This window comes from Hemicordylus capensis, chromosome 4, assembly GCF_027244095.1.
Source record: "Hemicordylus capensis ecotype Gifberg chromosome 4, rHemCap1.1.pri, whole genome shotgun sequence".
Taxonomy (NCBI): Eukaryota; Metazoa; Chordata; class Lepidosauria; order Squamata; family Cordylidae; genus Hemicordylus; species Hemicordylus capensis.
Genome location: NC_069660.1, coordinates 80,259,575 through 80,271,927, shown reverse-complemented (window position 1 = coordinate 80,271,927; position 12,353 = coordinate 80,259,575). Strand labels below are relative to the sequence as shown.

Sequence of the window (12,353 nt, the reverse complement as noted above, 5' to 3'; positions counted from 1 at the left end):
TCTATTATTATTTTACAGGTTCAGGACTTCATCCTGGCATTGCAAATGGGTCCTAAGATTTAACATCTGGAGAATTCTGTTTCAGATTAAGCACTGTTGCCAACAAATGTTGGCATTTGTGTAGGACCCATGTATCTGTCCAGGAGCAACTTTTCCTTTCCTTTCCTAGTATTTCCATTATCCTCCAACTAGCAGTCCACTCCTCCACACATCTCCTTATCTGCTCCTTATGTCCTTCACCTCATGAAAGCCCCGCTTTGGGAACTCCAGAACTGAGCGTGATCCCCTGATAGTTGCATGCAATGGGGCAGTGCATGCGACTATTCTCATATACAATAATTTGATGCAGGTGTGTATTTGCATACAGAGTGAGGGGCAGGTAGCCATTTGCACTTTATAGAAGAAGTGGGTAGTGGAACTTCATCCATTCTGCAATGGTTCTAGCATTTATTTCCCTGTCTACAGTGAAATCCTATGTTGATTCATGCACATAGAGGGCTGATCATCCCTTTTTCTCATGCTCAGCAATGTGAGCTTGCTCACAGAACAGCTATTCCATATGCACAAAGCCTCTGCTTTGTGTACAACCCAATGAGGGTGGCTATGCTTTTGCTTTTGATTAAATGTCAGGGAGACCAAGACAGAATGTAGTCACTTAAGCCCATTGATATGTTGAGTGCAAGCATGGGGAAGGGGACATAGCTTAGTGGTAATGAGTCTATTTTGCATGCAGGTGATCTCAGGTTCAAGCTCTGGCATCTCAAGTTAAAAGGATCAGGTAGCAGGTAACAGGAAATTTATTTATTTGTTCAATTTATATACCATTTTTCATTAAAATAATCTCAAAGTGATTTACAATATAATTAAAACTAGTTGGGCTGGGTGCAGAGCATCTGTGCCTCTAGTTTCCCCCGCCCACCGCCACCTATTTCTTTCCCCACCCGCCCACCTGCCACCACCACCATTTTCTTCCCCTGCCTGCCCGCCCCTGCCACCACCACCGTTTTCTCCCCCTGCTGCCGTTTTGTTTCCCACCTCGCCCACCTGTCCACTGGCACCGCTGATTTCCTCTCCCTCTGCCAGCAGCTTGCTCACGAACTCTTGTGAGAGCTGCCACATATGGGATTAGCGACAGGTACACCTTAGAGAAATAGATAGATAGATAGATAAATAGATAGATAATGCATAATTAAGATACAAAAGTACAGATAATATAAATATTTTAAAAATCTATTAAAAATTTAAGAACCCATTAAAAAACAACCATACACAAAAACACAAAGCAGCAGCAGCAGTAAAAACAGTATTTTCATTTGAAAGTCTGGGTGAAGAGCCATGTCTTTACTTGCTTCCTAAAAACTGATGTGGAGACTGAGGAGCAGAGCCAGCCAGGAGAGCATTCCAAAGCCTGGGGGCAGTGACTGAGAAGGCCCTGTCCTGCATGCTCGACAACTTAGCCCCTCTCACCATCAGCACATGGAGCAGAGGCCCCTCTGATGATCTGGTCAAGCGGGCAGATATCTGTGAGGGCAGGCGGTCCTTCAGATATCCAGGGCACTAACCATTAAGACCAGAATGACTTTTGCATGAGACTTTGGAAAGCTGCTGCTAGCCAAAGTTGACAGCACTAGACTAGATGGACCAATGGGCTGACTCAGAAGAAGGTAGGTAGCATCCTGCTTTCATATTGGATAATGCTTCATGTGGACAAGCCTTTGAATCATAATTACAAGAATGTGTGTGTGTGTGTTAATCACACACATATTACTGTAATATGTAATATTACATTACATATTACTGGTTAATCACAAACCTCAAAACATTTGCAAATTAGCACAGCTAATTTATTTTTGTGGCTTTCTGATAATTTATATTTATGGGAGATCTGCCTAAGGCCTCATCTGACCCAGGCCACAGCTCTGAAACATGCAAAGTAATGAAAAAGAAGAATGCCTTTCCTTTGTCACTCATAACCACAGTCAGTTGCCACCACTGGAGATAAGTGGAGAGGGTTTCTGGGCCAGAGTTCATTATTTATTTGTTACATTTTTATACCTTTCTGCCTTGACAAAGGCATCCAAAGCGGTTTACAATATTAAAACAATGAAATTACATAAGATTAATAAAATGTTGTCTCAGGCTGTTGGTCTTTTCAGGAGCTGAGGTCAAGAGATTGCTCTCCTGGGTGCCTCCTTTCTCTAGGAACATAGGAAGCTGCCATTTACTGAGTCAGACCATAGCTCAGTATTGTCTGCACAGACTGGCAGCGGTTTCTCCAAGGTTGCAGGCAGGAATCTCTCTCAGCCCTCTCTTGGAGATGCCAGGGAGGGAACTTGGAGCCTTCTGCTCTTCCCAGGACGGCTCCATCCCCTAAGAGGAATATCTTACTGTGCTCACACATCAAATCTCCCATTCATATGCAGGCTTGAACCTGGACAGCTTTAAAGAAAATATACACACAGACATCAGCTAGCCACTGTCAGTCATGTTGTTCTTACAAGTACTTGCTCCAAAAATCATCATCATCATCATGGCCTCCAAACCACAGGGTGCTAGCTATGCAAAGGGGCCCCCTCTAGCAGCGGACTACTTTTGCTGGGCTTGCCATATCTCCCAGATGGAAATGAGAAGAGAAAAGACTTAATGATGGGTTTGTTTGTGCCCCCTTATCCCATATCTTCAAATCCATGATGCAAGTCTCATCGCAAAAGCATGAATCAAAGTCCACCAATGAAACGCTATGCCTCTCAGGGATTTGCCTCAGTGACCTATGTACTGTCACTGTAACATATTACAATGTGAAAGAGAGCCATACAAAACCAAGAACCCACTCGCTCACTAGGGTATTGCCTCATTAGCCTATCAACTCCCACAACTGCCATTCTCTTGAGCTGGCTGTGTTTACTTTGACATTCCTGGTTCTCTCCCATTACTTTCCCTCTATTGTTTAGAAAGAGGCATTTGCTGAGCCAGTGCCACACAGACCCTCCTGGGACAGCCAGTACTGCAGCTTCTTGAGTCAACACTCAGACAGATGCACCATCTGGAGGTTTTTCACACATGGCTCTATGCCTTGGGGTATCTGAAGAGCATATCTGAAGTTTATTTATTTATTTAACATTTTATATCCCTCTCTTTCTCCAAGAAGCCCAGAGCGGTGTACTACATACTTGAGTTTCTCTTTCACAACAACCCTGTGAAGTAGGTTAGGCTGAGAGAGAAGTGACTGGCCCAGAGTCACCCAGCCAGTATCATGGCTGAATGGGGATTTGAACTCAGGTCTCCCTGGTCCTAGTCCAGCACTCTAACCACTACACCACCGGGCTCTCTGCTTCACAGCAGATTCGAGGGCTTAGATGGACCATTCACACAGCCATCAGCACTTCCTTCACATAGCCATCAGCACCTCCATCAACACCTTTGGAGAAAGCAGAAGCCCTGAAGTTTTTTTTTTCAACAGCTGCTGGAAATAGAGGATTTCTTTTACCCCAGACATAACTCGGGTTAAGCCAGAATTCACAGCCATCATTCAGGGAGAATCAAACTCCTGTCTGTCCTGGTCCCTGATAGCCCACAGGGAGGTCGGATTAAATCCAGCGAATATGTGGACTGGCACACTCCAATAAGGATTGGATTGGGCGGGGGGGAGCCCTGTCTCTAAAACCTCCTGGTGAGGACAAGTTGGGGAAGAGGCACCTTGTGCTGCAATTTAGAATGGAAAAAAAAGAAAGAAAAGAAAGAAACAGGTGGAGAGGCAATGTCATTTAGAAAAGGAAGGGTCAAAGGAAGTAAGCCTGTTCACTCCTAGAGAGAAGGAATGGTACATTTCTATCCTTTGACCTAATAACTGATGTTCTAAAGTTTCCCGTACAAATAACTTCTTGGTGGCAAGCAACTTCTTAACAGCCCAAGCCTACCTCTACCAGAGAAAATGGCTTGGACAAAACACAGTGGAGAACTTGTTTCAAAGTGAAATCTTGGCTTTTTACCCAGGCTTTTATATGAGTGTTGTTTTTGTTGCTGCTGTTCTGTATTTCATGGTCCTATTGTGTATGTCTCTAAAACTTTTAATTAGTATTTGTATTTGTACAAATTTTTATATTTTAAAATTTGTAATTTTGTAATTAAAATTTGTAATTTGTATTTTTATATTCCAATTTAATATTTTAATTGTGTTAACTATTTTATAGTCTTATATTGTTTTAAGTGTTCTGTGAACCACCTTGAGGTTGTTTTAATGAAAGGCAGTTAATGAAAATTGTTAAAATTGTTAAAATTTATTGTTAATGAAAATTAACAATAAATACATTTAATGACAAAAAGATCATATTATTTATTTTTATTTATTTGATATGTACATCTCTAGGTGGTGTACAAGATTTAAAATATTAAAAATCAACACCAATTAAAATACACAAGACACAAAACAACAGTATAAAGCAGTGATTAAAACAAATTATTAAAGTTATTAAATTAATTCTAATTAAAAGCTTGCAAGAACAGGAGAGTCATGAAGGTTTTCCTGAAAACAAACAGAGATGGAGATGCTCTTATTTCAGCAGGGAGCCCTGGGGCAGCCACAGAGATAGCCTAGTCCTGAGTCACCACCAGACCAGCTGGCAGCAACTGTAGCCAGATCTCTCCTGAAGATCGTAACAGGTGGCAGGATTCATAACAAAGGAAGCACTCTCTTAAATAGCTTGGATCCAAGCTTTTAAGGGCTTTATAGCAGCACTTTGTATTTCACCTGGAAATATATTGGCCACCAGTGCAGTTCTTTCAGAATCGGTATTATATGGTCCCTTCATGTTGTCCCAGAGACCAATCTGGCTGCCGCATTCTGTACCAATTGTAGTTTCCAGACTATGTTCAAAGGCAGCCCCACATAGAGCACATTACAGTAGTCAAGTCTGGAGGTTATCAGGATATGTACCACTGATTTAAGGTCATTTACCTCTAGAAATGGGTGTAGCTGACGTATCAGCCAAAGCTGATAAAAAGTGCTCCTGGCTACTGCCTCAACCTGAAAACCCGGGAGGAAACCAGACTTCCAAGGTCTGGGGGAGGGCATCCAAAGACTGGGCGTCCTCCTGCTGCCACCCTGTCCTCCAAGGTCTGGGGGAGGGCCTCCAAAGACCAGGCGTCCTCCTGCCACCACTCTGCACCTGCTCCGCCACTGCCCCCACCGCTGCCCCCTGCTGTGCTGAACTGCAGCTTTTCTGTACTTTTAGCTGTCATGTGTGGGGGTGGGGTGGGGGTAAGCCAAGCAGGCTTCCTCCCCCACATGGCGGCAGTGGGTGGAGTGGCTGCTGGGCCTGTCCATCCGGCCCAGTGGCCCTTAAAAACTGTGAGGTGCACCTGCACAGTTAAAGTATATTGTCGCAAAGCCATGACATCACGGGTTTTTCAAGGGCTGCTGGGCTGGACAGACTGGCCCAGCTGCCGCCCCGCCCACCTCCACTTCCGCCAAGATGGCGCCACCCAATCCCACTTCCCTCAGGCAGTCCAGAAGGATACTATGGTCAATGGTATCGAAAGCTGCAAAGAGATCCAAAAGGATCTGCAGAGGGATCCAGTGTAGCTTTCTTCAAAAGTGGTCTAATAATAGCCTCCTTAAGACAAGGAGGCAACCTACACGCCCTCAGAGGAGCATTTATAATATTTACCAGACCCTCTCTGATAATATGATTATCAGATGAGATAAGCCAAGTAGGGGTGTGCATTTTGGAATTTTCTCATTTAGATTTGTATCCAAATCAAAACACCCGTTTTGTTTTGTACCTGAATTGTCAGAATCTGAATCACCCCTGTTTTGTTTTGTAGCCAAATTTTCCGAATCTGAATCCAAATTGATTTGGATTTTTAAAAAGGGTCCCAAGGCAAAAAGAGTGGGTGGTGGGGGTGGTAGTGTCCAATGGGTGGAAGCTACCACCCAAATTTCAAAGGAATTGGGCAAAGGGCTGATTTTTTGTGTGATTTTTTCAAGTTTACGCATCTTTAAGAATTTTCCCATAGGGAATAATGGGGATTCCAGTAAATGTATCGCTTCACATTGAGGGGAAAGGGGTGACCGAGAGTGGAGTGTTGTGGGTGGTAGTGCCCAATGGGGCAAGGGAACTACCAGAATTATTTCAAAGGAATTGGGCAAAGGGCTGATTTTTTGTGTTGTTGAAGTTTATGTGTCTTTAAGATTTCTCCTATGGGGAATAATGGAGGTTTCAGCTGCCCCATAATTCCACTTGGGGGACACTGGGGTTGCCCAGAGTGAGGGGTTGTGTAGTGCACATAGGGTGCCAACCACCCCCTTACCCACAAGCCCGTGGGGTACTGGGTTTTGTTGTTTCTGAGGTGTTCAGTGTACATTCTCTGGTGGCATATGCGCTTTTCAGTGAAAAACAAGAATCCACTCTCATATGCTACCAGAGAATCTACACCACAGAAACAACAGAACCCAGCACCCCATGGGTTAGCAACCCTTCCCCTGGCCAATGTGGGGTCAGTAAAGAGTGGCAAGAAGCAAAAGAGCCAATGGGGAACAAGGAGGGAATTGTCATCAGGTCAGCCCATGCTTTAGGTCACTGATTGGAAGGCTGGAAGGGCGGGAAATTCAAAGAGATGTCAAACACAAAATGGAGACTGACTCAGAGATCACCACAAAATGGAGGTCCGAAACAACAAAACGTTTTGTAGCCGAAACAGGGACGTTTTGTTTTATATACAAAATTTTTGGATCTGGAAAAAGGCTGTTTTGTTTTGTCTACAAAACACCCGAAACGGGCTGCTTTGGGTACAATACGTTTTGTATCTGAAACGTTTCATACATCCCTAAAGCCAAGTTGGGCAAGGGTCAAGAGAACAGGTTGTAGGGTGCACAGTCCAAAGCAGTCTGTCCACTTCCTCAGTCCACTATCTCTGTGTCTGATACCTGGTGCTTGTGGATTTCAGCACATGTGGATGATGCTCTATCTACCGGATGTGGCTCAAACAACTGTAGCTGTATGAGAGGGAATCTGCAACGCACCATAGCATGCAAATGCCAAATGAATGAAGGTACTTGCATGAATAAGTGATATCATCATTTGTTACATGATTATCTCATCAATGTTTTGGTAGGAGAAAATATTCAAAGTATGACACAATAAACCCTATGATGCAACCTATAGCTGTTTTTCCTTAAATATGGTCCTATAACCTATGTAGGGCCATATTTTTAAAATATGTAAAACCCAATGGGTTTTGTTCCAATCTATAAATAAGTCAATTATTGGGGAAATAGCTACCATTATATTGTTTGTTTGTTTTTAAAGTACAGAAATGCCAAATGTATCAAGCTAAATTTGACATTTCAACTTATATTCAAATGAAGGAGAAAAATGAATTTGTCAACTTTTCACCATACATGCCTCTAGTGTTCTTTTCACGGGAGTGATTCCACACTAAATACCCTAAAAAACATGTGCACAGACCTCTGGTATGCTGCCAAGACATAGTCAATAAATGGTGGCTTTAATTCACAACTCAGTGTGAATTCACAATTCACAACTCAAAATGGAATGGAAAAAAACCAAATGAGAAACATGAAACTGTGCTAAAATCTTAGCCAGTAATATTGCAGTAAAGGAAAAAGAGCCTGGGGAAAAACTGCATCCTTTAAAAAATGAAGTTATATAATGATTTATTGTTCTTAATGAACAAAATGCATGGAACTTTGCTTCATATCACAGTGCAATTTAATCAGCTATCTTGAAGGCAGAATTCTCTCAGTTTTGCTTTTCTTGGCTTTTGGGACATTTAAATTGTCCTAACTCTATGATACAACTCTGCAGTAACACAGATTTTTGTCACTGGATAGCCTTTCTGTCCTACTGACCACAGATTGCTATGAAGAACCACATTTCCCAAAGGGCAACCCAGATGGCACAGAACAACCCTTTGCATACAAGCACAGGATGTACTTTGGACATGATGGAATGGTTTTTTAAAAAAGTTATAACTCAAAAATGTGAAAAAATAGTACCCGGGAGGTGGGGCGGGAGGTAGCAATATTAAGCTCTGCTTTACATTAAGCGAAGAGTAGGCTGGTTCTGATGATCCAGCAATTGTAGTTATGCCGCCAAACATTGGGCGGTGGATGAAAGAGAAGGCATGCATGCTCCTGCACAGTGAAAAGGACCGGGAAGTGATCGTGTGGGAGAGAATTGTTGTAGTTGCTTGGCATGGATAACCAGCATCAGCCACCCTATTAAGGTCACTGATGTTGGTTGCTCGTGTCAAGCAGCTATGATGAACCTATCCCAAACTATCACTTCTTAGTCGTTTTCACTGCACAGGTGACTGGGAAATGGGAATGCATGCACCTCCTCTCATCACTACTCAATAATCAGCAGCTTAACTGCAACCACTGGATCTTAAGGGGTGGCCCAGTGTCTGCTTTGCATTAAGTGAGCAGACATTGGCTAATTAGTGCTGAGTATCTACTAAGTAAATGCTGCTTTGGTATTTTGTTCTGTTTTTCCCTTAAATGCTCCCTGTGAATGTAAAAAAGTATATTTAGCAGCAGGAGATGTTGTAGAGGAGCTAAATGAGTTCTTTGTGTCCATCTTCATGGCAGAGGATACTGAGCATATACCTGTTCATGAACCAGGCTTTTGGGGGATGGAGGCTAAAGAAATGAGTCAGATAGAAGTGACAAGAGATGATGTTCTAAACTGTCTTGAAAAACTGAAAACTAGCAATTCACCAGGGCAGGATAGCATCCATCCAAGAGTCCTCAAAGAACTCAAATGTGAAATTGCCAACCTCCTTGCTAAAATATATAACTTATCCCTGCAATTGGGCTCTGTACCAGAGGACTGGAGAGTAGCAAATGTAACACTGATTTTCAAAAAGGGATCCAGGGGCGATCTGGGAAATTACAGGCCAGTTAGCTTAACGTCCATTCCAGGCAAATTGATGGATAGCATTCTTAAGGATAAAATTGTAAAGCACGTAGAAGAACAGGCCCTGCTGGGAGAGAACCAGCATGGCTTCTGCAAAGGTAAATCTTGCCTCACAAACCTTTTGGAGTTCTTTGAGAGTGTCAACAATTGTGTGGAGCAAGGTGATCCAGTTGACATAGTCTACCTGGACTTCCAAAAAGCTTTTGACAAAGTTCCTCATTAAAGACTCCTGAGGAAACTTAGCAGTCATGGGATAAGGGGACAAGTACATATGTGGATTGCTAACTGGTTGAAGGACAGGAAACAGAGGGTAGGTATAAATGGAGAGTTTTCACAATGGGGTGAAGTAAGAAATGGGGTCCCCCAGGGATCTGTACTGGGACCAGTGCTATTTAATTTATTAATAAATGATCTAGAAGTAGGGGTAAGCAGCAAGTTGGCCAAATTTTCAGACGATATCAAATTCTTTCGGGTAGTGAAATCCAAAACAGATTGTGAAGAGCTCTAAAAGGATCTCTCCAAACTGGGTGAGTGGGTGACAAAATGGCAAATGCGCTTCAATGTTGGCAAATGTAAAGTGATGCACATTAGGACAAAAAACCCCAACCAAGTATATGTTGATAGGATCTGAGCTGTTGGTGACTGACCAGGAGAGGGATCTTGGGGTCATGGTGGACAGCTCGTTGAAAGTGTCGACTCAATGTGTGACAGCTGTGAAAAAGGCCAATTCCATGCTAGGGGTCATTAGGAAGTAGGGGTGTACACGGAACCGCCACACTGCGGTCCGGCACTGGGGCAGGGGGTCGCTTTAAGTGTGGTGGGAGGGTTTACTTCCCCCTCCCGCCGCTTTCCGCCGTGGCGCCGTAATTAGTAGAGTAATTGGGGTGGCAGGATACCTCCCTGCCGCCCCTTCCCCGCTGCGGCTCTGCAAAGCTCCCAGTAATGCTTTGCGCGCATGCACAATGTGCGCGTGCTTCACGTCACTGATGTGCGCGCGCGCAAAGCATTACTGGGAGCTTTGCAGAGCCGCAGCGGGGAAGGGGCGGCAGGGAGGTATCCTGCCGCCCCAATTACTCTACTAATTACGGCGCCACGGCGGAAAGCGGCGGGAGGGGTAAGTAAACCCTCCCGCCGCTCTTAAAGTGACCCCCCACCCCCAATCTGGACCACACAGGTCCGGATCTGTCCGGAGGCCATTTCAATGGCCTCCGGACTGGTCCGGGCCCATCCCTATTAGGAAGGGGATTGGAAATAAAACTGCTAATATTATAATGCCCTTGCACAAAACGATGGTGTGGCCACATTTGGAGGACTGCATACAATTCTGGTCACCTCATCTAAAAAAGGACATTGTAGAACTGGAAAAGGTGCAGAAGAGGGCAAGCAAGATGATCAGGGGTCTAGAGCACCTTTCTTATGAGGCAAGGCTACAACACCTGGGACTCTTTAGTTTAGAAAAAAGACAACTGAGGGGAGACATGATAGAGGTCTATAAAATCATGCATGGAGAGGAGAAAGCGGATAGGGAGAAATTCTTCTCCCTCTCACATCACACTAGAACCAGGGTTCATCCCATGAAATTGATTGCTGGGAAATTTAGGACCAACAAATAGAAGTACTTTTTCAAACAACGCATAATCAACTTGTGGAATTCTCTGCCACAAGATGTTGTGACACAGCCATCAACCTGGATGGCTTTAAGAGGGGTTTGGATAACTTCACGGAGGAGAGGTCTATCAATGGCTACTAGTCATAGGGCTATAGACCACCTCCAGCCTCAGAGGCAGGATGCCTCTGAATACCAGTTGCAGTGGGAGTTATAGCAGAAGAGACAGCATGCCCTCAACTCCTGCTGTGGGCTTCCAGCTGCATCTGGTGGGCCATTGTGTGAAACAGGATGCTGGACTAGATGGGCCTTGGGCTTGATCCAGCAGGGCTGTTCTTATGTTCTTATGAGATCAACTGGCCATTGCTGGTATCTACCTTGTGTTTCCTTTTAGACTGGTAGCTCTTTAGGGGACAGGAAGCCATCTTCTTGTTGTTCTTTTTCTATACAAACTGCCTTGAGAATTTTTCTTTTTTTGTTGAAAAGTGGTACATAAATAATACTAGTAAGTACGTAGGAAGTAGGAAGAGCCCCTCTGGATCAAATCAAAGCTCAATCTAATCCAGCATCTGTTTTCAGCAGTGGCCACCTGCCAGATGCCTTGGGAAAGCTCACAAGCAACATATGAAGGCAACCACCCTCCCTTGATTTGTGTCCCCAGCACTAGTTATTCAGGGGTATGCTGCTTCTGAACATGGAAGTGCCATTTAGCTACCACAGTTATGGATGGCAGACTGTTTGGGAACCATATGTATGCCACCATGAGGAAGAAAATGGGATATAAATAAAATGAATAACTTGTGGAATTAATTGCCACAGAATGTGCTGATGGCTTTAAAAGGGTTTAGGTTTGGAGGCTAGACTTTTCTTGTAGATACGTTCATGAAGTATAAGTTATTTAGCTACCACAGTTGTGTGCATAACTGGTAAAGATCTGCCAGGGTGTAGGGGGAGGAACCGACAGCTATGTGAACTGTCAATTTAATCCCCCGAAGTAAACAGCTTCCAAATCTGTTGGGAAGTAGATTTGCTCTTCACATACCCCGAGGCATAAAGCCATATGTGAATAACTTCCTGGAGAGTGGAAGCTTTAAAGAGGCAGCCTTCTAGAGTCCTCCTCTGCTTTGACTGTCTGTTCCTGAAGAGCTTGTTGTAGGTGCTGGTGTGCAGATATCAGGAGCATGATGGTGTGGGATCAGCCAGTTCTGCAATAGGGCTCAGGTTCAAGGGGTGCTGCCCCAGGAAGTCCACACAGGCTCTCGTCACCCTGCTCCTTTTAGTTGGAGGTGTCAGGGATTGAGCTAGGGACCTTCTGCATGCAAAGCCTGTGCTCTGACACTGAGCTATAACACTTTTTTTTTTAAAAAAAGAACATTTTGCCCCCACTTCCAGAAACCCTTTTTTCATGACAAAACTGTTAACCCATGAACATTTGATACAGCTGTAGAAGAGAGATGTTTAAGAGAAATCAGAGGAAAGAATCGGTGTCATACAAATCTGTCTCAAGATAATCTCATAATGGAATTTATTTTTCATTCACGCCTGGCATGCATTTCAGCCTCCTAGACAATTATCTAATACTTTGTCTGTTCATGCACCTGAACCAGTAAATACATAAACATGGACAATTCAATTATACATCCTACTTCTGTTAAACTGACTCAGCCACCCTGGTGAGCTAATGCTATCTAATGAAAAACAATGACAGCATTGATATCTCTAACTGACAGGGGGAAGAGTGAGTTATTTCTGAACACAGAAGACCCAGTGGCTTTCACTCGTGCTTCGGGCAGGATGCAGTATGAACC

The 12,353-nt window shown here is 43.8% G+C and overlaps 1 protein-coding gene across 4 annotated transcripts in view; it reads right to left on the bottom strand.

Annotated features, from left to right (window-relative positions):
* CSF1 (colony stimulating factor 1) overlaps positions 1–12,353 on the bottom strand; it is a 107,908-nt gene that overhangs the window by 54,039 nt on the left and 41,516 nt on the right. For 3 of the 4 annotated variants that reach the window (XM_053250242.1, XM_053250245.1, XM_053250247.1), the window contains exon 2: positions 1,045–1,141. In XM_053250242.1, the coding sequence (XP_053106217.1) occupies positions 1,045–1,119 (75 nt within the window). In that variant the 5' untranslated portion in view covers positions 1,120–1,141. Of the gene's footprint in view, positions 1–1,035; positions 1,142–12,353 lie in introns of all 4 variants that reach the window. The other variant, XM_053250243.1, reaches the window with a different exon arrangement.